The sequence below is a fragment of the Brachyistius frenatus genome, unplaced genomic scaffold (assembly GCF_029030835.1).
Source record: "Brachyistius frenatus isolate BFR_SWC_R1_liver_20210118 unplaced genomic scaffold, ASM2903083v1 Contig_1, whole genome shotgun sequence".
NCBI classification, from domain to species: Eukaryota; Metazoa; Chordata; class Actinopteri; family Embiotocidae; genus Brachyistius; species Brachyistius frenatus.
This window is the reverse complement of record NW_027210600.1, coordinates 1,545,242-1,568,038: the sequence shown is the minus strand read 5'-3', so window position 1 is coordinate 1,568,038 and position 22,797 is coordinate 1,545,242. Positions and strand designations below refer to the sequence as shown.

At 42.3% G+C, this 22,797-nt stretch overlaps 1 protein-coding gene across 2 annotated transcripts in view; it reads right to left on the bottom strand.

Annotated features, from left to right (window-relative positions):
• acsl3a (acyl-CoA synthetase long chain family member 3a) overlaps positions 1–22,431 on the bottom strand; it is a 35,648-nt gene extending 13,217 nt beyond the window's left edge. Inside the window, exons 1-7 of one of the 2 annotated variants that reach the window (XM_069690656.1) lie at positions 22,307–22,431; positions 15,576–16,100; positions 12,191–12,368; positions 6,822–6,931; positions 5,542–5,680; positions 2,074–2,224; positions 829–952 (exon numbers count right to left, since the gene is read on the bottom strand). In XM_069690656.1, coding sequence (XP_069546757.1) covers positions 829–952; positions 2,074–2,224; positions 5,542–5,680; positions 6,822–6,931; positions 12,191–12,368; positions 15,576–15,950 — 1,077 coding nt within the window. In that variant the 5' untranslated portion in view covers positions 15,951–16,100; positions 22,307–22,431. The remainder of the gene's footprint in view (positions 1–828; positions 953–2,073; positions 2,225–5,541; positions 5,681–6,821; positions 6,932–12,190; positions 12,369–15,575; positions 16,101–22,306) is intronic. The other variant, XM_069690745.1, reaches the window with a different exon arrangement.
• Positions 22,432–22,797: the final 366 nt, after the last annotated feature.

Genomic DNA, 22,797 nt, shown 5'->3' with positions numbered 1-22,797 from the left:
ATATGTTTTGTAGGTTTAAACCAGTTCTATTCTACAAATTCCTGTTTTTCATATCTTGTTTAATTGTTAAAAGTTGCTTAAATATCTAATAAACGTCCCTGTCTCCATCCATCATTCACTGTCACGTGTAAGTATGTATGAAGGATCTGTGGGACTTCAGCTGGGTTGAGTTGAGTGTCGACCAGATTAAGCTCAAATCTGAAAACCAATCAGAGACTTGCAGCGGCGCAAGCAACACTGAGTGAAGCTAACTGGAGCTGAAGGAAACTGTAAAATTGTTGATTCAATACTGGGTCTGAAATGTGCTCAATAAAGGCTATAAATGTACATTTAATCATTCTGTGTACAGAGTGGTGGAGAAGAGAAGGAGATCATCTGGACCTGCAGATTCTTAAACACCTGAGAAAACAAATTTAGTTGGAGGGAGTGCAGAGAGGCTTACTATTGTACGAGTGTCCAGTTGTGGACAGTCCTGATAGAGACGGGTATCTCAGATAATTAGGTGATTTCCTAACAGCGTATGCATAGTGACGCATCAGCAATATTTTAAGATCACTCACTGTAAGGTTTGCCAGATTCAATTAAAGTTTAAAGTTTCTGTTTGTTTGTTTGTGTTTCTGTTTTGGTTGCTATGAAACCAGAAGTTGACATTTTGTAAAAGTTATGAGAGACAGAAGAATGTCAACATCATTGTTTGCTGAGCTTTATGCTTATCATACAGATAAGAGAGGTATCGACCTTCAAACTGCACAGTTTTTGGGTGTACGGGTACATTTCAGTTGGCTCTCCTGAAGCTCACGGTGTGCTTTAGGTTTAGTGTTACTTTACCTGGTCAGCGAGAGTCTGAGGAGACGAATAGCCGATCCGGCAGCCATGGGAAACACATACGAGCTCAGCACTCAGCTCCAGCACATGGGCAAGAGGCAGGTAGCCAATGTAGGTGTCCTCCTCACTGTGAACACAAAGACACCAACAACTGGAACATGAGATCATTAAGAGGTGTGCTTCTGTTCCTTCGTTTCGTGAGCTCCCACATGTAGGTTTGTACTTTTAACGTTCACTCTGTGAAATGAATCAAGCATTTCCTGTAATTAGTATCATTAACCAGAATTTACATACATAGTCTCGTGATTTCTTGAATCCTAAACCGTAGGTTAGTAATCTTTAGAAGATAAACACTTTGAATCAGTTCAAGGCAGGGGCCACTCTTTTCTTTGTTTAGACTGAAGTATGATCTACTGGCCACATATTAATTCTGGGGAATCACATTTCAGTGAACATGTTTAAACTTCAGCGTAAGGAGGTTCAAACAGTCGTATTACTTAATACACAACAGAAAGCTTTCATAAGAAGTCTGATTGAGATCGTGACAGGCGCAAACCCTCTAACCTCCATCCGTCTCACATCCTCCCACATTATTTTCTCCACTCATACTAAGCTCCCTCCCCTGCTCGTTTCCTCTCACTCCCGTCTCGTTCCTCAGAGAGAAGACTCGGTTTTTGTTTTAATAAGCATATTTCCCATCATGTCAAAGTATTTCTTTGAAACAAGCAGCAGCAAGACGTTTGCATTGCAACATGAGTTTAGCGAAGCTTAGCATAAGGACTTAGAGGGGATTTCTTGTGCTTCCACTCATGCAGTGCGTTATTGTCTTTTGGTAATTAACAAATTTAAAGCTCTTTTGTTTATTTCAAGTGTTTGATGTCTCTGCTTTGTCACGTAACCATGGAGATTTGCTGGTTTAAGGAGTGAATTTTAAAAAAAAAGTTGCTTCTCCATGTGCGTCATTTTTTTTCATTCAAAAATGTCAATCACACAGAAAGGTGTAAAGTTTATAGTTCTGCTTCCTCCTGCGGCTTCATATTTGACGGACAGATGAGCAAAATAAACCTTTTTACAGCCTAAAATCACCACAATTAAAAGTATTGGACCAAAGAATTCAAACAAAAACTCTATGACAAATCTCATTAAATATTGTTGGAAATGTCCGCAGCCTTACCCGACAAGCAGAAAAAGCACTACAATATACATGCAGCACATGTCCCATATGGGAAGTCAGTGTGTGTGCTTTACCACAGGTTGGGAATCCTCTCGGCCATTCCTGTGATGCCAGCGATGATGTTGCTGTGGGAGATCATGACGCCCTTTGGGATACCCGTGGATCCGCTGGTGTACATGATGACTGCGATGTCGGAGGGCAGCGGCTGCTTACGCTCACGTGCTGCTGTAACACACACACACACACACACACACACACACACACACACACACACACACACACACACACACACACACACACACACACACACACACACACACACACACACACACACACACACACACACATTTATCATTTTTATTTACATTCTCTCTTTCAGGTAATTATTTGTACCACTTAACCAGAATATGACAGGACTGTAATACACAAATGGCTTATAAAATGACACTGTGATTTGTGTGTATATATATATTAACTAACCACACACACACACACACACACACACACACACACACACACACACACACACACACACACACACACACACACACACACACACACACACACACACACACACAAGAAGACAGACTAAACTGTACCAGTACAAAAATGCAGCCCTGTTTATACATGAGGAGATTAAATAGATGGTTAAATATAAATAACTGATTGATGCTGTATGTTCCTTAAGTTGGACGGGCATTGGGTGAACCGACTTGATGAGAGAAAGAAAAGAAAATGTACTGAATTTCAAAGGAGTCAAACACGTGCATGGAAAATAGTCCGCTGTGATATTAAACAATCAGGCCCCTCTTGGCCCGGCGGACGGTTTGTGTCTGACTGTGCCGGCCAAAAACACCATTTCCTCTCCATCACTTATCTTTCCTCTTTCTCATCTCATCTTCCGCTCACTCTTACACTTTTTTTCATCTTCTTCTTTCCTCGGTCCAACACTTTCTCTTGCACTTTCCTTTTCTTTTTCTTTTTTTTTGGATTAGGACTTCAACTGCGTCCATTTGGTGGAAACTGTGTTATCTGCTAGCTGTCAGATAAATGTTTGAGTGTGTTTTCTTTGGACTTAACGATCACCTTGTGGGCTTTGAATCTTCTTTGCAATCACAACCGTGCAAACCTGATTCTGCAGCTGACAGTGAAAGCTGGTAAAGCTGTGCAGGATCCCGTGTTAGCTACAAAGGGCCCGGCTTCAGAGTGCGGTGAAAGTCGGATCGTTAGTTACAAAAACCGCCACAGCACTCGTCACATTTGACAATCGAAAAGGTGTTTTCGGCTGGTGTGGCCTTTCAAATGCAAACTAGGAAAATTAAGTGTGAGTGAAAGCTTAATATATGTCAAGACTGGGGAGAGCTACCAGAGCTGTAATTAGTCTTTATTTAGTCTTAAAATCACGAGGGTTTACATTAATAAGGACTACGCAGAACACTGCTTTGTTTTACTGGATCCTGCTGCTTCATTCAAATGAATGAGACAGAAGTTTCTTTCATGCAGGGTGGTCGATATGAGATTAGATTTATTTTTCCTCTGTTGATTATGGTGTAAAACAAAAACAGAACTGAGACACTAAAGCTCAGCAGGCCCCGACACACCAAAGGATGATGACTAAATTATAACACAGTCACAAAGGGAGGACCTCTCTTCTCTTCTTTCTCTTTGCCGTTACTCAGATATGAAGCATGTTGGAGTGTGTGCTCCGAGACCTGATGTCATGAGAAGTTAACAGCGCTGTGTGTAAACACGACCCTCCCCTACATCCCAGCGCTCCATCCTCCCTTTCTAATCCCACTTCCTTCTGCCTTTATCTGCACAAGAAACTACCAGCTCCTCACGTTTTGGGTCAGCAGGTTCAAGAGGGACCTCAATAAAAGCCAAGGGGGGGCTCGTCCTCATCCGTCCACTGACTGAATATGCGTGCTATCGACTATAATCTGACACAGATGTTAGCACGTCCTCATTCACATGACCTAATGGGACTGATACCAATCCGCCCCCACATCCATATCTAACAAAACTACAAAAAACCCACCGTGACCATTACATTTTGTTTGCAGCAAAAGAGTTTATCAGATGCTTCTTAAACACAGGAGCTCTCAGTGCGTAACATTTCATCTGCTTGGGCTGATACTGATATATTCAATTTGTTCAGTTCAATATGGAGGTTTGTTGAATATGGAGAAATGTTGAAGGAGCTCTGATGTTGGTTGCTTTCAAAAATCAATTGCCTCCTGACAAATTCGTTTTTTTGACTTTCATTCAATATAGGCGATAACATATCAATATTCTGTTGGTAGCCGATAGCAACCCACTGACGTCACTCAGTGGTTTGTGAATTGATTTGAAAGCTTTCGGTCGCCATCTTTGGGGGTTTTTTTTCGAGCCAGACGTGACCATTTGGAGCAAGGGAGGAGTGAAGGTTGAATCCCGCCCACCTACACCGGAAACCTGATTGCACACCAGGCCTGTCAATCAATCCAGACTACATCATTTTATGTGCAATCCAGACAGGATTGATTGACAGGCTCTTTGAGGCCTGAAGTCTAATCAATGATTAAATTATTTTCAGAAGGACTTCCGGTACGCTGATCAGAAGGAGTGAATTTAACAAATGACACTGTAGTGGCTTTTTAAAAAATGTGAGTATTTCGTGAGAGAACTTGACACTTTTTAAATGGAGGTCTCTTTGAGCGAGAGTCTTTTATTTTTTTTATTTTTTTTTTAGGCAGCCCCTAGTGGCCCTCGGCTGTATTGCACTTTAAGTTACTTCCATGTTTGCTTCACTTTTCAGACCCACAGACTACATCATTTTATACACAGTCTATGGATGATAGCTTACTTCTGCTCCCCCTCAGTGGCCAAAAACCTTTCTCTCTTAATTAGATGCTAATTAATACACGGTGCTAGGATCAGTAGTTAATACTTGATGTTGCTTACTGAGATAAACACAACAGTGCTTCAACCCACATTCAGTAACTATCTTTGACAAAAGGGGTGAAAAACGTTTTGGCTAAAAGAGGCTAAGCACCACCTCAACAAACTGCTGCCCTCGTGAAAGCTCCAAGTGTACTATTGGTGTAAGATTGGTGAAGCAGGCTGGAACATATTGGGAACTGAGAAATTGATTATGCTGCACAAGTAGTTCTGGAATTCCCGTGAAGCCCTGCCGTATGTCATGACAGATGATACAACAGGTGTAATAATATTTAAAATACAAGAAAGTGCTTTAAGTTGAATGAGGGGCCTCGATTTTATTGCTGGAACTTCATCTGTCATTGAAAATCTAACAATAAACACCGTGATCCAAAGAACCCGGGTGGCATACAGCAACAGCAGTACCTCTGTGACTATGACTAGTGAACTGGAGACCACAAAATGAGAAAGTAAAATGACACACACACACACACACACACGCACACACACACACACACACACACACACACACACACACACACACACACACACACACACACACACACACACACACACACACACACACACACACACACACATACACACACACATGAAACACTTACCATTCTCCCAGCTGGCTCCCAGCTTCTGAACAGCAGTCATGTTGTGGACACTGATGCCACGTGGATAGCCGGACCACGAGGTTGGCGTGTTCTCCACTACAATGATATGCTGCAGCCTTGAAACTTCAAATAGGATAGCCTGATGTACACGCACACACACACAAGCACGCGCACACACACACACACACACACACACACACACACACACACACACACACACACACACACACACACACACACACACACACACACACACACAGCACAAACGTGACAAGCATGCACGTGTTGTTTCCACTGACACATGAAAAGCATGTTTATATCTGATAAGTCACCAGAAATCCAATAGACACAATCTTCATCAATATTTGGGCTCAGAGGGAGTGTGTGTTAGTGTGAGCGGAGCAGGTTTGTGTTTGTGCCACTTTGATAAAAGGGGGGTGAAATGCCAGAGCATCATGAGCCTTTGGGGATTGAACCTGTCCATAACAGGCCATAAGACATGCACTTGTTCACTTTTTATGTCTCCGTGGTGACACACTGTCCTCCTCAGTCAGTACTGTCCCATTGTGTTCTCGCTCTCTCATGGATAACGGTGGCTTAATACTAGAATACTAGAACTAGTAAGACACCAGAGACATCTGGATACATATTAATTACCATTAATCACAGCTTCATAACATTTGTCTAATTTGAACTATTGAACAAACAGCACATGATAAGTCTGAGAGGATGGAGAAGGTGCAGCCAATAGACGATCCTATTTGATTTGCTATCCATCTTCTTCTCAGAAGTGTCATTGCTTCTAACCCAACATGTTACTGATGCCTAAACACAGTTTGGGTTTTGCAATAAATCCCACATTTCCTGTAACGTTCACAACCTCGTTTCCAAAAAACCTGAGACGGTGTCGTGTCACAAATGCTGTTTTTTTCAACTGTGCGCTGATAACGAGCTGGGAGGTCCCTCTCCTCTTTAGACCGGAGGATGCAACATCCATGATTTCTAAAAAGAATCGAATACAAATTTTGATTTGCAGACAACAGGACAGTTTTCCACTTTGCCTCAGTCCATCTTAAATGAGGTCAGGCCGAGAGAAGGTGGTAGTGTTTCTGGATCATGTTTATATGTGTTATATATATGGCATATGTAATTTGCACATCACTGCATTTTTTTATTTTTTTTATTTTTTTACATTTTACAGTTTCCCAACTTTTTCAGGAACAGGGTTGTAAATAAACAGAATATTTGCAGTTTTCTTTTGTGTGTTTGTGTGTTCTCACCTTGAGTCTGGTCTCCAGGAGCTCTCTGCTGGTGATGATGTGGGTGACTTCAGTCTCATTGAGCGCGTGAGCTATGGCAGGACCTCCCAGTGTGGAGTAAAGGGTGATCACTGCAACACACATGCATAAATACAAAATTATAATAATATACGTCTGTTTTGATTACTGCTATGTGTTATTTTCAATAATTTCTTTGTACATTTCAGTGATAGGCCCTGAATTTATAAGTTGCCCTGTGAAATTTGTTGTTTATGAAGTCTAAATGGACAACATTTATTTATATGTTCTGATGTTCAATGGAAATGAAGGGCTCTTGGTCCTCATCAAATATATCAATAAACAATGATTTGGCTTATACTGAAACAGTGACATTAAATGAACAGAAAAGAACAATCGTTCTTATGACAGTTAATTGTCAACTAAAATTGAATGAAGACAGGTCTACACTGCACTTTCTGAAATAGCATAATTACAATACACATGGAAGGAATGACCACTTGACTCTATTGACCCAGAAATCCCAGGTGCTGCAGATGATACATGGATAAATAAAATGGATAAACAGAAGTATAGGACAATATTTATCAAATATATTTATCCTCATTGCATAAATTAATTGAATATCTAGTCTATGTCTGTGCACAATCGACATAGAAACAGTGAAACATGTGTAAAGATGTACGTGCACTTTGTCTACACAGCTCAGGGGCTCTACTTTGGCCCCTCCCACTCAGATGACATCATCAGGCACCTCCAGAGGCCTGAGCTCAGCCACTGAGGGGACACAGGCTCCCACTTCCTGATAAGCACTTTGTTGGCGATGGAAACAGTATTGGTATGTGAGGGGGCTTGTTGTTATGACTAAGTGCACATGCCTGATGGAGCGCTGGAATGTGTGGTTTGAATGAATGCATCCACATTAGGAGTGTCAGTAGTCGGAGAATTGAAGGTTAGTGTTCAAATTCTATTTGAATCCGACACCGAGAGCTTTTTTCCTGCATCTCGTGTTGAAAGGATAGTTAGATGAAACGCCACGTGTTCCTCCGGGAAGACCTGCTCTGATTACAGAAGAGATAGACTGTGGGCACCTATATATGTGATTGTTGAACTGTATAAACTGTAATCTGCCGCTATGTCAGCCTCTACTCTTCTGGTTCAGCTATATTTTGGGCTCCAGCTGCAGGAACAGCCACAAGAGACTCAGGGAGAAAAAAAAACTGATGTTACAGCACAGGATCAGGCTCACAGTCTGCCTTCCTGTTCATCTCAGAGGTGTTGGATGGGGTTGAGGTCAGGGCTCTGTGCAGGCCAGTCCAGGTCTTTAGCACCTGGCTTTGTGCATGGAAGCACATATCATGTTGGGGCAGGACATTTGTACTGCATAACTGGATTCATACTAATGTCTTAAATATCCCTGTTTGCTTCAGCTTAAAGATTTCTCTTAATCTTTAAAATGAACAGAATCTGACCCAAAAACAAGAGAAAAAGAGCCTCAGATTAAAAGCACATAGACGGATGCAGGTTTCCAACAAAATGTCGTTGTTTGGCTAACTTGCAAACTAAAGAGACAACAGTATAGATTGTCCCTTGAGTCCAGTGATTATCAAACCAACCTCACTGCTAATGCAGTGCGTACTTGACAGTCACATGACTGTGAATGATTGAGCAGTTTGCCTTGAATTTTTCCATTTCTTAAAATAAAAAACACTTTTATTTCCCATGCTCTTGCCTCTGCCTTCTTCTTTATAATGTATTGGCAACATTAGAGGAGATGCTGGTTGTGTTGGTCAAATGGCGTAACTTAGATTACTTAGTCATGAAGGTTACAGCTTTTTCTTGCTGCATGTGCATTCCTGTGCTGAACTCTGTTTGTGCACAAAAGGCCCAGAACTATTTTAACCACCTTCCTACATGTATGTATGGTAAAAGTGTGTTTGTGTGTCTGTTAAGAAAGAAACTGCCTTCAGGTCAAATTAATTGAGGAAGGGAAAAGGGAGGAGAGAGTGAAAGACAGGGAGAGAAAGGTGACAGGAAGGCAATGGAGAGAGTCGGGGAGAGAGAGAGAGAGAGAGACACACAGACATGGAGGGTTTTGGGACAGGACTTTGTCACACTGCAGTCTTCTTGCGTCACGGAGCTCCAATACTTCCTGCGGTGTGTGTGTGTGTGTGTGTGTGTGTGTGTGTGTGTGTGTGTGTGTGTGTGTGTGTGTGTGTGTGTGTGTGTGTGTGTGTGTGTGTGTGTGTGTGTGTGTGTGTGTGTGTGTGTGTGTGTGTGTGTGTGTGTGTGTGTGTGGATGAGGGCCATGACACCTCCAGCCGTGAGATCTAAACACTAGATTGGGCCCCAGCTGAACACACACACACACACACACACACACACACACACACACACACACACACACACACACACACACACACACACACACACACACACACACAGGAAACTTAGCAAAGACCCCACTAAGCAGCAACAGACAGAGACATGTGAAACTGCTGCTTGTTATACATCCTTCATTTAACTTTATTCACTGACAAGTGCAGAAAAGTCATAACAGATGATACAACATTTTGTGCATTTTGACGTGCCAATGTACAAGGGCTATGTAGTGCACACACACACACACACACACACACACACACACACACACACACACACACACACACACACACACACCAAGTGTTTGAGTTCACTGGGGGCCTTTGGCTGACTCCTTGATGCCTCTGTCAACATGAGATGCTCACGTAGATCCCCTCTCCCCTCCTCTGACGCCATCACTTGTCTCCCTCTCTCTCCTCCCCCCATCTGTTTCTCCTTCTGTTACTCTTTCCAACCTTTAAACCCCCCGCGTATTTTACAAGCATGACAGTTTAATGGAGCCTAAACTCAAGCACGCAGAAAGAATGAAGAGTCCTTCATGGACAATCAAAAAGATTTAATGAACTGCTGTGAAAGCTTGTGATAAATAAAAGGTAGTGTACGCTTCGGTTCAGAACATATTAAAGAGTAAATCATTTCCCGGCAGGCGGCTGCTGCTTTGCTCTCTATAGGCAGCTTTTCTCAGAGGCCATATGGCTGATTTTCTTGGATTTGTTTAAAGTAATCCTAATTGTTTTTTAATTTCAAAGTTCTTAATGTTCCCAGAAATAATGCAACCAGCAACATTAGCTTTGTTCTGACATTAAATGATTCATTCCACCTGCAGAATTGGAAAACTGGGCTGAAAGACCCGTTACACAAGAAGTCTTTTTGTTAAGAGTACAATCACTGTCCTGTCCAAGCATGTTTAAAATAAAAATGTCCTCTCGTCTGTATTTAAGTGTATTTCTGTTGAAAGAACACGGACGAGCGTGAACGAGAAGAAATTGGACGCTTATGTAACAACGGAGCAGAAGGGACAATATGACCTTCTTCTGTCTCAGCTGGGCAATGCAAGTTACAAGTTGTCCACTGCAGCCACTAACGGACACACGCGCACGCACACACAAACACACACACACAGAAATGACTATAAATCAGCCACATTGAGACACATGTGAAAGCTGCTAAGTGGGAAAGACCAGAGACCTCAGAGTTGTGTTTAAAGTTGCAGTACAGAACAACCTAAACCGTAAGAGATGGAAAGGACAGATTTATTGTGTATCCATGAAAAAAGAAAAATCTCCTCCATCTGCCTCAGTGTGTTCTACTGCAGCCACATACCATTTAAAAAAAAAGCGTCTTTTTTTTTTAAACACTATTAGAATTTAAAATGATTAATTATTAAACATTTGGTATCATATATGGGAGATATAAGGGAAAGGCTCTGTGTGTGTTTCTATGTTAACATCAGCAGGTTTTCAAAATGTCAGTTCTCCTGTCAGATTACGAGCCCGTGTCACAGTTTTTGTCCGTCTGTCTTTCTTGTTGCGTTGAAATGAGGTCGTATTTACCGTGTCCACGAGAAGAGTCCGTACGGAACTCGTTTTCTCAAAGTCTCGGGTTCATGAGTTGCGACGTGTTTGCTGTGATGTTTACGGAAATGGCAGAGGACATGGAAGTTCATTTTTCTTTGGGTGTTAAGCTAATATGTTGTCATTTTAGTCATGTCGAGTTTGTCTTCATAACTGGGATAATAGCCTACGTCTGTGGAAAAAGTTGATCTTCCCAATGACCTCATCTTTTCCATCTGTGCCTTCACATTTCCTGCATTATGTTACCTACCCGTTAGCGTGCCAAATTGTTAGCCTCTGTGGCTTGGAGACGCCGGCCGTGTTTTTACGACTTAACCAATGTGCACCACACGACTTTTCCATGTTGTGACCACCAGCTCACGAGTTAAATTTGAACGCAGCGTCCCTCTCTAGGTGAGTCCCCGTGTCTCTCCCTGTGTCCACCAGAGGTCCTCAGTCTGTTTGCCTGTCTCTCTCGCCGTGTCTCCTGCCCACCACGCCAGTCTCACCTGTTCCCTGTCTTCCGGTCATCCCCATCTGTAGGCCTTCTTTCAGCCATTGCACCTTTGCTGGATTATGAATTCAACACTGAAGCCTTTTCCATTGCAAGCTTGTACCTATGCCTGTTTCCTGATGTTTTGTCTTTGGGTTTTGTTCGACCCACCTATAAAAAAGTAAAGTTCTTTTGTTTTGCTTTATCCTCAGGTGCAAGTGTCATGCCTTATTTGCTTTATGGTCCTTATTCCCACTACTTGTAACAGCCTGGCTCCGCCCGTCTATCGCTCACAGCTTCAGTCTTTACAGTCTGGAAACCCTGTTTGAGGTTTGCTCAGCCGTTCTGAGGACCGGACAAACCCGCGACCAGTGTGGGTGCGATGATGTTGAAGTCAGGTGTTTGTTTCGAAATGTAGTTCCAACAATGGTGGCGGTAGTAGAGCTAAATGAGGTGATACAAATAGCAGTAGCACCTGTAAATATTGAGGAATTGAAGCAGGAGCAAGACAAATGTATAAACTGATTTTTAAAAGTCTGCTTTGGTCTTTTACCGACTCTGCTCACTTTGAGGAAGGGCCCCTGCTGCTCTCTTTACAGCTTGAGTTGGTGGTCAATGCTGATTAAAGGCTGCTCTAGTAGTTTTTAAATGAACCCATTTACAGCCTTTAGGAAGCAATCCCCAGTGGTGCGTAACCAGACCCTATTACATAATTTGACATATAAAAGGGTCCAAAAGAAATACAAAATATACCAAACTGTTCGGTAGAGAGAAACTGATGCTGATGCAGAGTGTGATCCACTTTGACTTTGCTGTTTCTAATCAAGTTTAGATACTTAGAATTTAAAGTCCTTTTCCTGAGGTGTTAGCATTAGTTTTAGTTTTTAATCCTCCTTTATAGTGTAAATTGCATCTGTCAATAGTTTCCAACATCCCGGACTTACATGGGAAGTTGTATTTGAAGCAGGCCTGCGCTGCTATGATCCATTCGGCTCGAGTCTCACAGAAGATGGCGATGTTGGAATTTGGTCGCTGGCCCAACGCTGCCAGACCGCTGCCCAGTTGGGTCACCGCCGTGTCGGTTTCCTTGTAGGAGAGCCAGCGGTACTCACCTAGAACTACCTGCAGAGGGGTGGAGGAGAGGTAAATATGTTATTAGTGATAGAGCAAAACTGAGGGGGAAAGATGTGTCTAGGTTCTTTCCTTTTTTTTTTTCTTTATATCAGGATGCAGTGAGTCATTTCACAGACTATACAAACATTAGTATAACCAAATTAACCACAGAACCGTTGGGGAACCCTGCCGCTTCTATTATGTGTTGGTGGGGACTCCTTTTTTTTCTTTTTTTTTAACTACAGGAACTCCCACAGTCACGTTTGGTCTGTTTTGTATTAAAAAGTCACAGGAAAGGGAGCAAAAGTTCACTAAGAGGTGCTTCCTCTTTTACTATCTGCATGAGAAGAACAGGAGCTCAGGCTGCTGGACTATCCTTCAACACACACACACACACACACACACACACACACACACACACACACACACACACACACACACACACACACACACACACACACACACACACACACACACACACACACACACACACACACACACACACACACACACACAGCTGACAGGAGGGAGCTTCCCGCACATGTGTTCGTGAGGTTATACTGACACCTATTGGTTAATACATGCGAGTGCACACAAACACAAAGAAGGACAATGATTACTCCACAGTGCAGTTTTCCACATTAGAAACAATGACTAGCAGCTAAATAGCTCAGCCACATACTATTGCAGCAATAAGTGTTTCAACAGTGAGGTTTAAATGGATTAGAGGGATCAGGCTGCTGGGATTAGTGGGGAAATGCACCAGTAAAGTATATGCACGACAAAATTGGCTCATTCACCGTTCCAAAGTGTTCTGCTTGGCTAAAATATACACAAAATGGTGAAGCAAGAGGTCAGACAGACTAATGCTACTTTTCATACTCTCAATCCAATGAGAACAAAATCTGGATATACGGTTCTCTCCTTCCTGTTCCCCTTCTCTGCTCTATTTTCACTCCTGTCTCTCCATTTGTAACCTTAATGGAATATAGGACTAACAAACTGTCAGCTGCAAGAGCATAACTGCAACCTTTTAACTGGGATTTTAAATGTTTTATACATTTACAAGAGGTTTGTCTAGACAACAGGCCAAGAAAGCATCAAGAGGGGACATTTTGATGAGTTAGTTTGCCTGCTCAGTAATCAAATTAAATTAAACAATCCTGTTTAGATTTGAAGGAGGTACTGTTTTGTTTTTTACCTACAATGCAACAAATGTCTGGTACAGAAAAACAATTCAATACAGCGTCAGCCTCTGTGTTCCTCCTTGCTTTTTTTTTTTTATTTATAGCTTTCTGTTTGACATCTGGCCTACTGATTGATTTTTAAATCCTATTCCTTCTTGTATTTTCAATCATCTGTGAAGAGGCTGTGTCTTTTCCATTCCCAACACCTTGTATAATAAAACAAAAAATAGAAAAGTTCACCCTAATAGTGGCTCGTAAATGTTCTTATACCTCAAAATCGATCCTGAAACAGACACATTCAGTGGTGAGTCTGGTGGTGTTCGAAATAGCCAGATTAACAATGTCAGACATGCTCCTTCGTTACGATAGACATGCAGTACACTGAGCCGCCTCCACACCAACCTGGAGCTGTAAATACTCACATGGGCAAAAAAGCAGCTGAAAATAGTTCACAATGAAAGCACCTATTCGTCCAAGTTAATAAAAACTACAGTGCTCAGCTGTTCTTGGAAACTATTTTGCCTTTTTTATTTTTTTTTGAGAACAAGAAAGGAAAATATGTCTTCAGTATGAATAGATGGAGCTTAGAGCATCTGTTGATAACAGTTTCCTGCCATGGCGCCATATGTGAGGGCGTTTATTGGTGCTGGTAATTTCGGATTATCTATCAAACATAAACTGCATTTGGGTGCTGGTATGAGTTAAATGTGGAATTAGAATAATCAGTCTTTGCTTCACAACAAGTGAATGAAAACATTGCTTCAGTTAAAGTATTCCTTACGCTGCTGGGGATTTCTTGGACCTACGTAGGGTTTGCTGGACAAATATTACCACATTCATCATTTCATACTTTTAAACTCAACACTTTTTGCTATATTTCATATTGGATATAATGTTGTAATGTCAGTGTTGGGAAGGTTACGAAAAGACTACAGATTACTGCTGTTAAAAATGTAATAACTAATGTACTTTAACTATTTGAATCACTTAATCAAGGTAATGTAACTTATTACATTTGATTACTTTTTGATAACTTTAATAACAAATGATTTAAACTGGGAAATAAAGCTGAAAAGTCCTTAAAAATATAAACTATAAACCAGTCAGTGAAAACCTCCCAACAGAACTCGACACTGATTACTGTTAAACTTTCATTAAAAGTTCTTCATTATAACTTCAAATCAGATTTAAATGGTTTGATTTTAAAACACCAAATAAAGTCACAAAGTCTGTAGATCACAACTGACTGCATTGAAGGACAAATGTTCCCAGAACCTCAAACCAGGTCTACATTCAGGTGGACTCATGCTGAGTGATGATGAACTATCAACAGGGCTGAGTGCTGCTCACAGGTTTTTACACTGGTTCCTAAGTGACTCTTTTAAATATCTCTTAATCTTATGTGACAACATGGTCATCCACCTTGATGTGGTTGCTTAGAGCAATTCACACTTATTTGATTGGCAGACGAGAGGCGGGGCAAATTAAAACAAGAGAACCAATTAAAAACTAGGTTCAATATTTAAGTTCATACTGCAAAATGAATGGAGCCTGTCTATATGTAAGCTTTTCACTGAGAATAACATATTCAGATGTATCTCACCAACATTTTCAATAGTAACTGTAATTTAATTACAAATTTTTCTCAGTAACTGATTAAAATTTACTTTTATTTTGTAATTTAATGATATAAATCTCCAACACTGATGTCAGTGGATGTTTTGTGGTCATCATTGGTGTAACTTGTTTATTCAACTTATTTCTGGGAGTTACAACATATTAACCCACATTGAAAATGAAGCAGCCTGTTCCCAGTCTTTATGCTGAGATAAACTAACTCACCTCTGACCGAGTTTTACATTTAAGGAACAGATACTGCCTGAGAGTGGTGTCAATCTTTTCCCAAGATGTTCCGTCATGTGGGCTACCGCTGATATTTTGTTTAATGCACCTTTTTCCCTCTACACTTCTATGTAATTGATTCCTCTCCTTTCTGTACAATATTGTTGCTGCGTTTCCACATATATACCTTCTTGAACACCTTCCCGTTGCTCTGTCGCTCATCCTCCTCACTGATCACCTCCCTCGTCCCGAGACAGTCTCTGTCGGGGAACCTCCTGGCAGCGTACTCAAACATCTTATCCAGGGTGTCCGCCCTCGGGTGCAGCGACGTAACCAGCCTCTTGGTGGCGTTCACCGCTCTGTAGGGCCCCTCGGGACGTCCCAGGACCGAGCGGGCTTTGGCTCTCTTGGCTCGCTCCTCCATCGAGCCGTAGAAGCCCTCGTCGGGTCCGGAGATCCAGCTGAGGAGGTAGGAAGGCAGGAAGGTGATGATGGTGTAGATCCACACCATGAGGTGGAAGAGGAGCAGCAGCATGGGGTTCAGGTCATCCTTCAACCTCATCCTGGTGAAGCTGTGAAGAGCAGGGAGGAGAGCGTGGAGGACGTTGCTTCTCCTGTTGGAGTTATTCCCTCTTTCGCCTTCTTCTTCTTTCTTTTTGAGAGCTTGACTCTCCCTCCCCAGCAATAAAGTGCCCTCAGGTCCACAGTCCTCCTAGGAGATAAATGACATTCATCTGGCATTAGAGCAACACTGACATTTTCATTTTTAAAGTGATTTCAAAATTATGCTCGCATTTGTCTGAATCCTGAGCTTGTTGTACAAGAACCTGCACTCATTCTGAAACTGAAACAGTAAGATGCACAAAAAAGCAGAAGAGACATTTTGGTTATTGTTTCAAATGTTCTTTCTCTTGTTTGCAACTGCTGTGTCCAGCGCTCTCAGGCACCTGAACACAACACATCAGTCAATGTCACCCACTGTCAGTATCACAGACAAAGAAAAACACAACAGAACGGGCAGATGTGGAAAGAGAGCAGGGAGGGAAAATATGAGACCAATGATGAAAGTGAAAAACCAAAAGAAGAAATCAGTCTCTAATAGATGCGAACGAACAGAGTGTGAGAGGGTATGTAAGAGGTTTGTGAGTGAGCTTATGTGAGTGTGTGTGACAGGGCACAAGCCACTAGACAGAAGGAGATGGCCGAGACAGGAGCAGATAGGAACAAGCTGCAGCTCAAGTGTGTGTCGGGCCAAGCGGCTGTACTGTACCCTTTAATCTCCATGATGTAAGACTGAGAGGGAGTGTAATGGGGAACTGTCACACGTCTGTTTTATTGGGTGAAAAGTGTGTGTAGCGTATGCGTGTATTATAAAAAAAAAATTTTTCATTCATCTCATTTCCTGTTTTGATTAGAGCGTTAACTTTGGACACACACGAACACACTGAGTGACTGTAACATATAGAAGGTGCCAGCAGAGTTTGGGAGCTGTCCAGGGTTCTGAAATGAGGTCAGTATTGAGGTTATCTCATCAGGTTTCCTGTTGGCTCATGTTCTCTTTACTCCTCTTTAGCCCTGTAGCTCTCAACTGGTCCAGCCTCAGGACACACATTTCTCCTTAGTCATTGAGTTGCGACCCAAATTTTTTAGCATATAGGTGTCCTGTCAACAGGGCAGATATTGTTTCAACTATTGATGCAAGTGCTGATACCTAGGCTTGACACCAAAACTGTTTTTCTTTCCCAAAAACTTGACTTTGAGAAATCTAACTATGGTTTCTATGAAAAAAAAAAAAAAACGCTATTTGAACTAAATTGACCATGACAGATAATTTTTTACTTTCAAAAGTAAATTTGCAGTTTAGTAAAATAATCTTAACTCACGGCGCCTTACTGGCTGTTTTATTGGCATTTCCTATCAGCAGGTGGCATTTTTCAATGAAGCCATATTCATGTCAACAGAGCAAATTCCACTGGATGATGAAGACAATGAGATGTGGTTAAAAGCGCCAGAAAAACGGGTGATTTCACACTGAGGTAAGATTACTATGTCATTAAAAAAAAATGCATCCCAGCTTTGGGTACTTGAGTTTTTAATCTTGAGTTTTGAAATCCTCTTGACTGGACTGTGGGCTGAATTTCAGGTTATGTTTCTGGTTTTGTAGATCTGGATTCAGACAATTTACTAACTGAAAAAAAATGAGTGAACCCAAAAGTCAGTTTATCATCCAAGAGGCTCATAATTAGGAATCAGATTTGCCAGATTGGTATTAATGCCAGGCATTAGCCATGATGTCTAATCCACATTAAATAGAGTTTCGTATAGGGCACCAAAATTGTAACTTCTGGGTTCATGTTACTACTGCACACAAAAATAATTCAAGTGGTGAGAGACTGATTTCAAATTTGCGGAATAAGAGGTATCTGACAGGTAATCAGTTTGTTACCAGACACCCTGAGGTTAAACATCAGAATCTGTAAGTGGACAGAAAAACTTGGATTTTTAATCTCTATACATTTAGTTTCAAACCACGTTGTAGAAGAGTGTCTTATCCTCTTGGTGACCTCACAAAACCATCAGATTATCATGACTGCTGATTACTCTGACTGTTATTGTGGCTGTTTGGTATGGTTACTGAGCATAGCTGTAAAGGTGTTTATCTTTACATTGAGAAACTGGTCTCACCAATGACAGCAGAACCTCTTCACCATTACTGCCTGCCATGACCACACATTACATGATTTATGGGTCATTAATGTCCTTAAACTGCCAGAAACAACCTTAATATCTATTGACATTTCCATTGCAGTCTTTGCAGCCATGCAGCTAGAAAAAAACAACAACATCTGTCAAAACTTTGTGAGCGTGCACAAACATAGACACTATGAAGTCCCCAGACAGTCCATTTTAGCAGCAATAATTCATTATTCATGTAAGGGAGCGGCTCATCGTGCTCCCCTGAAGCACCGATATTCTCATACTCCTCCAAAAACAGCCGCTGACACACACACACACACACACACACACACACACACACACACACACACACACACCCTGTGTGTACTCGCCTCCCTCCTGTATACACTCATCGCTCAAGTGTCCCTTTGAGACTTATAAATAAATCAAAGGTTTTTACCAGCGGTGCTCTCCCAGACTACCATCTGTCCCCTGTGGACTCTTTTCTGTTGGTCTTATTACTGAGCCATCGCCTCATCACAGGATGCTGCAGCTTACCAAACCTGCACCCTGGTGGAGCAGGTGTTTCACTCCATCGCCTGTTATCATCCAGTGTTTGTTTACTAGCTTTGGTGTCTCTTTATTTTTATCCTTTTTTTGCAGAGACTGACAGTCAGTGAAACAGCGGGCACATGAGCGCTGTAGGAAGTGAAGTATCAGATAAGAGGAAAAGACGGAGCAGAGTGCGGTGCTGCCAGACCTCAGCTCCTTCCACCGCTGTCTTGTGTAGACAATGAACAGAAGTCTGAGGGCTGCTGTAAAATACATTAGGCTGAACGAGCAGCTTTAAACACAGCCACCATTTTAATTTCCACTATCTCCTGCCAATCCACCCCCCATTCTTTTCCTAAAATGCCATGATGTCGTTAGTTCGACCCTCTCTCGCTGGTGCCTTGAAGTCCACATCTTTTAAACTTCCCACCCCAAGTTAGTAACTCAGACTTTCGGTTACAACTTTGAAAGGCTTCTTCGAGCTTTACTGTTTTCACTGGTTGATTATTACTCTATTATTAGTCTTTATGATGTTGTGGGGTGCCTAACATTTCAGCACATTGGTGTTGAAGTGATCTTGGAAAGACAAGAGAACATGTTATGTTTCAGCCCGGTAAATGGTCTGTACTTGCATAGCGCTTTATCACCTTTCAGTCTCAAAGTGCTTTAACATGGTTTTCCCATTCACACACTAATGAGACCGATCACCATGCAAGGTGCTGCCATCAGGAGCACATTCACACATCAATGGTACACCACTGCTCAAGGACACTTAGGCATGTGGACAGGAGGAGCTGGGGATCGAACCACCAACCTTCTGATTAGTGTTCAACCCACTCTACCGTCTGAGCCACAGCCTCCCTACTTGTATGGACGTGTACCGGTAACATCTCAAATATAACACAAACAATTAACACAAAACAGACAAAAACTAAAATGTTGAACAATGTGTCACGCTAGATGCCCAAAAAATAAAGCAAAAAAGATCAAAGACAAAACCCTTTGCTGAACTGTGTGGTGTGGTCGTACACGCAATGTGACGGCCCGGGACCCAGTTTAAAAAAACGAGGTAAGGCACCTTCATTTTTTTACGCCTCGGTGTGAAAAACATGAAACTGACACTCCATCATCGACCGGGCCAACGGATGTATTTCACGTATTGGCATGAAACCTGGTTGTAAATGGTCTCCACTTATATAACGCTTTATCACCTTAGCGGTTTCAAAGCGCTTCACACCGTTTCCCATTCACACACCAATGGCGGCAGAGCTGCAATCAGGAGCATCTCGCCCAAGGAAAGGACACTCGAGCATGTCGACACAAGCTGAGGATCAAACCGCCGACCTTATGACCATCTGAGCCACAGACACCCCAACTTATGTGTTTACTTGCATGCAAGTATAATGGCAATACAGCTGAACTGCATTGATTTTGCAGTTATTTTTTAATTAAATGTTAGAAAATTGCAAATTATGCCAAGATAATATGAAGGTGCTGTCTTCAGTTTGTCTTGGCTGACCATCATTCAGAAACCTGAGAGGCGGCAGATTTAATGGGCTGGAATCAGAACAAACCTGTCCAGTCTCCCGGTGCCTTTCCCAAAGATCCAACCACACACAGCCGCATTAACCAACGCAAATCCACTCTGGAAAAGGCCAAGACCCTAAATTGCACCACAGCAACACAGAGATTAGAGTCAAGGCGAGGTTGACTCTAATCTCTTAGTTCTAATAACAAAAAAATAGGTAGTCACAATGTAGTTTCTCAATGGCTGGTTTTATGTAACTAACAGGCAGCTTCCACTCTCTGGATTAATTGAGTAATGTTGTGGCATGGTCTGCGTAGTGGTGGGGTGAGCAGGCGCGCATGTGTGAGAGCACCATTGCTTCCTCAGGAGATCCTGTGAAAGGGGCCTTTTGTGTGCACACGTCATGGTGCTGCTTACACCCACTCAGCTAAGCAGCCCGGCTGAAGTCTTGCAGGACTGTCAACATGGTCATTGTGGTGAAAACGACGCACCAACACACGACTAGGTCCCGAGGGTCAGACTCTGTGTGTGTGTGTGTGTGTGTGTGTGTGTGTGTGTGTGTGTGTGTGTGTGTGTGTGTGTGTCTGTGAGGAGAAAGAGGAGAAGTATGTGGTTTTGTTTGGATGTGTGGGTAGGGCGTGTGGGAGCAGGACAGATTTGCCCAATAATGGCATAATCAGAAGCTTGCAAAACAACAATAGTGTTTTAAGTGTGATTTGATTAAGAGTGAAAGTACAACCGGTTGGATTATGTGGATCAGACTGCAGCTTTACTTCTGCTTTTGTGGGTTCATGGTGACCCAGAGCTTCCGAAGTGATGCAGATTGTTAACGCAGCGGCTCTAAAGGCCATCAACCACATCGGATTCGGACGGCGTCGGTGTTGGAATGAAAAAAGCAAAGAAATAAAAGTAAACTTTAACCGTTTTTTTTTTTCCTCCTGAGTTTATAATATACATATTAATTTCAACTTTAAATGGGGTTTTATAACACCAAAATAATTTATGTCTGAGAAAAATGGCTCCCGGGGAGGAGGAGTGTGTGTGTGTCTGTGTGTTTTCTAATCACATCGGACCATTCCTGAAAGACAACAGCGTCTCTGTCTGGAGGTACAGGAGCTCTCCAACAGACCTGCAATCAGTTGATAACTGTCATTACAGGCCAGCTCACTTCAGCTGGGAAAAATACATCCTTAAAAGTGTTGAGGCAGCTTGGGGGTTGTTGGGGGTTGTTGGGGGGAGGGGGGGTGGTTTCACTTCCAGGCCTTTCATTTATAAAAAAAAAAAAAAAAAAAAAAAACTCGGTTATATATAGTGCTCCACTTGTCTGCGTTTCATAACCAGATACATGTGCCTCCCTAGCGAAATAAAAAAAAAAAAAGAAGAAAAGTGGGCTGATGTTTGTTAAAGTTTTCTTCCATGTTAAAATCTTCACATCCCAGACCTGCCTGTGTAGGAGTTAGTGCAGAAATACCGATAACCTGATTATATGTCTCAATGAAGCTTAATAATGATACAGATGTTGTGTAATATAAATGACATTATCGGCAGTGAGCCACAGATGTTGCAGCTGCAGCATCGTCAGTTTGTAGGCACTGAGCACAGTGTCGCTCCAAACACCAACGAGCGACACAACTTCCGGTTTGAGATTCCAGAATAAAACTCATCTGGTTGCGTTTTATCTCCCTCAGCTACGATCGCAACTTTAAGACGTCCATCGAGATAGGTAATTACCAAATGTCATCCAAAAACACATGGCTTATGGGTGTGCATATTTGCTATATGAGCCTCTTATGTTCTGTTATTGTTATATTCATGTGTCATAGAAAACACAGTATCAGTTGAACTGCACATGTTCACGCTCACGGGTTGGTAGAGGAATGATGCGTTGCACGGTATCTCTCTAATAATGATCATTGTTGTCATTTCGGCACGGCGTTAGGGAGCAAGTGACCGCACCGTGCTCCATTCAACAACAGGAAATCAACTTTGCAACACACAAGCAAAAAAAAAAAAAAAAACCCAAAGTGTCACGTTTTAATTCTCAGAGGATGTCAGTTCGCTATTTCCACAGTTGTTTCTGTTGTTTCTTGGGCAACTTGACGTTAACTGCAGCATCCCGGACGTCTGCGCATAATAAACGCGCATCACAAACAGAAACTTACCGGTGTGCGCTTCCGGCAGTTTGTCCACGTTGAGCCGACGTTTCAAACCTCGACGTGTTGAAGCTCCGTGCACGGATTGATCCGCCGGCCCTCAGTCCGACCGGTGATGTTGTGCTCAGCGGGGATGACGAGGACGGATGGCGGCTCGGAGGGAGAGGGTGGGGATTCCCTGCGTTATGATTGGACTCGTGGAGGTGGCGCGTGTGAGGGGCCGGCCCGAGACGGAAGGAGGGCTCGAGGTGACTGCGCGGGTTACTGACGGTCACCAGGAGCCAGAGGCCACGCGCACAACGCTCACACAACCACACGCGCACGTTGTGATCCCAGGCTCCTTGGTCCGCAGGCTAAAATACAAATGATAAATTAGTGAATATACTAAAAATAAGCGTTTGTATTGAAGTTTCATAGCGTGAACCCCAAAAATGTTAAATCCTAAAGTCCTATAAACAAATATTATGAAAACGTTTAGTGGTTTCTTAAAATGATCTCAC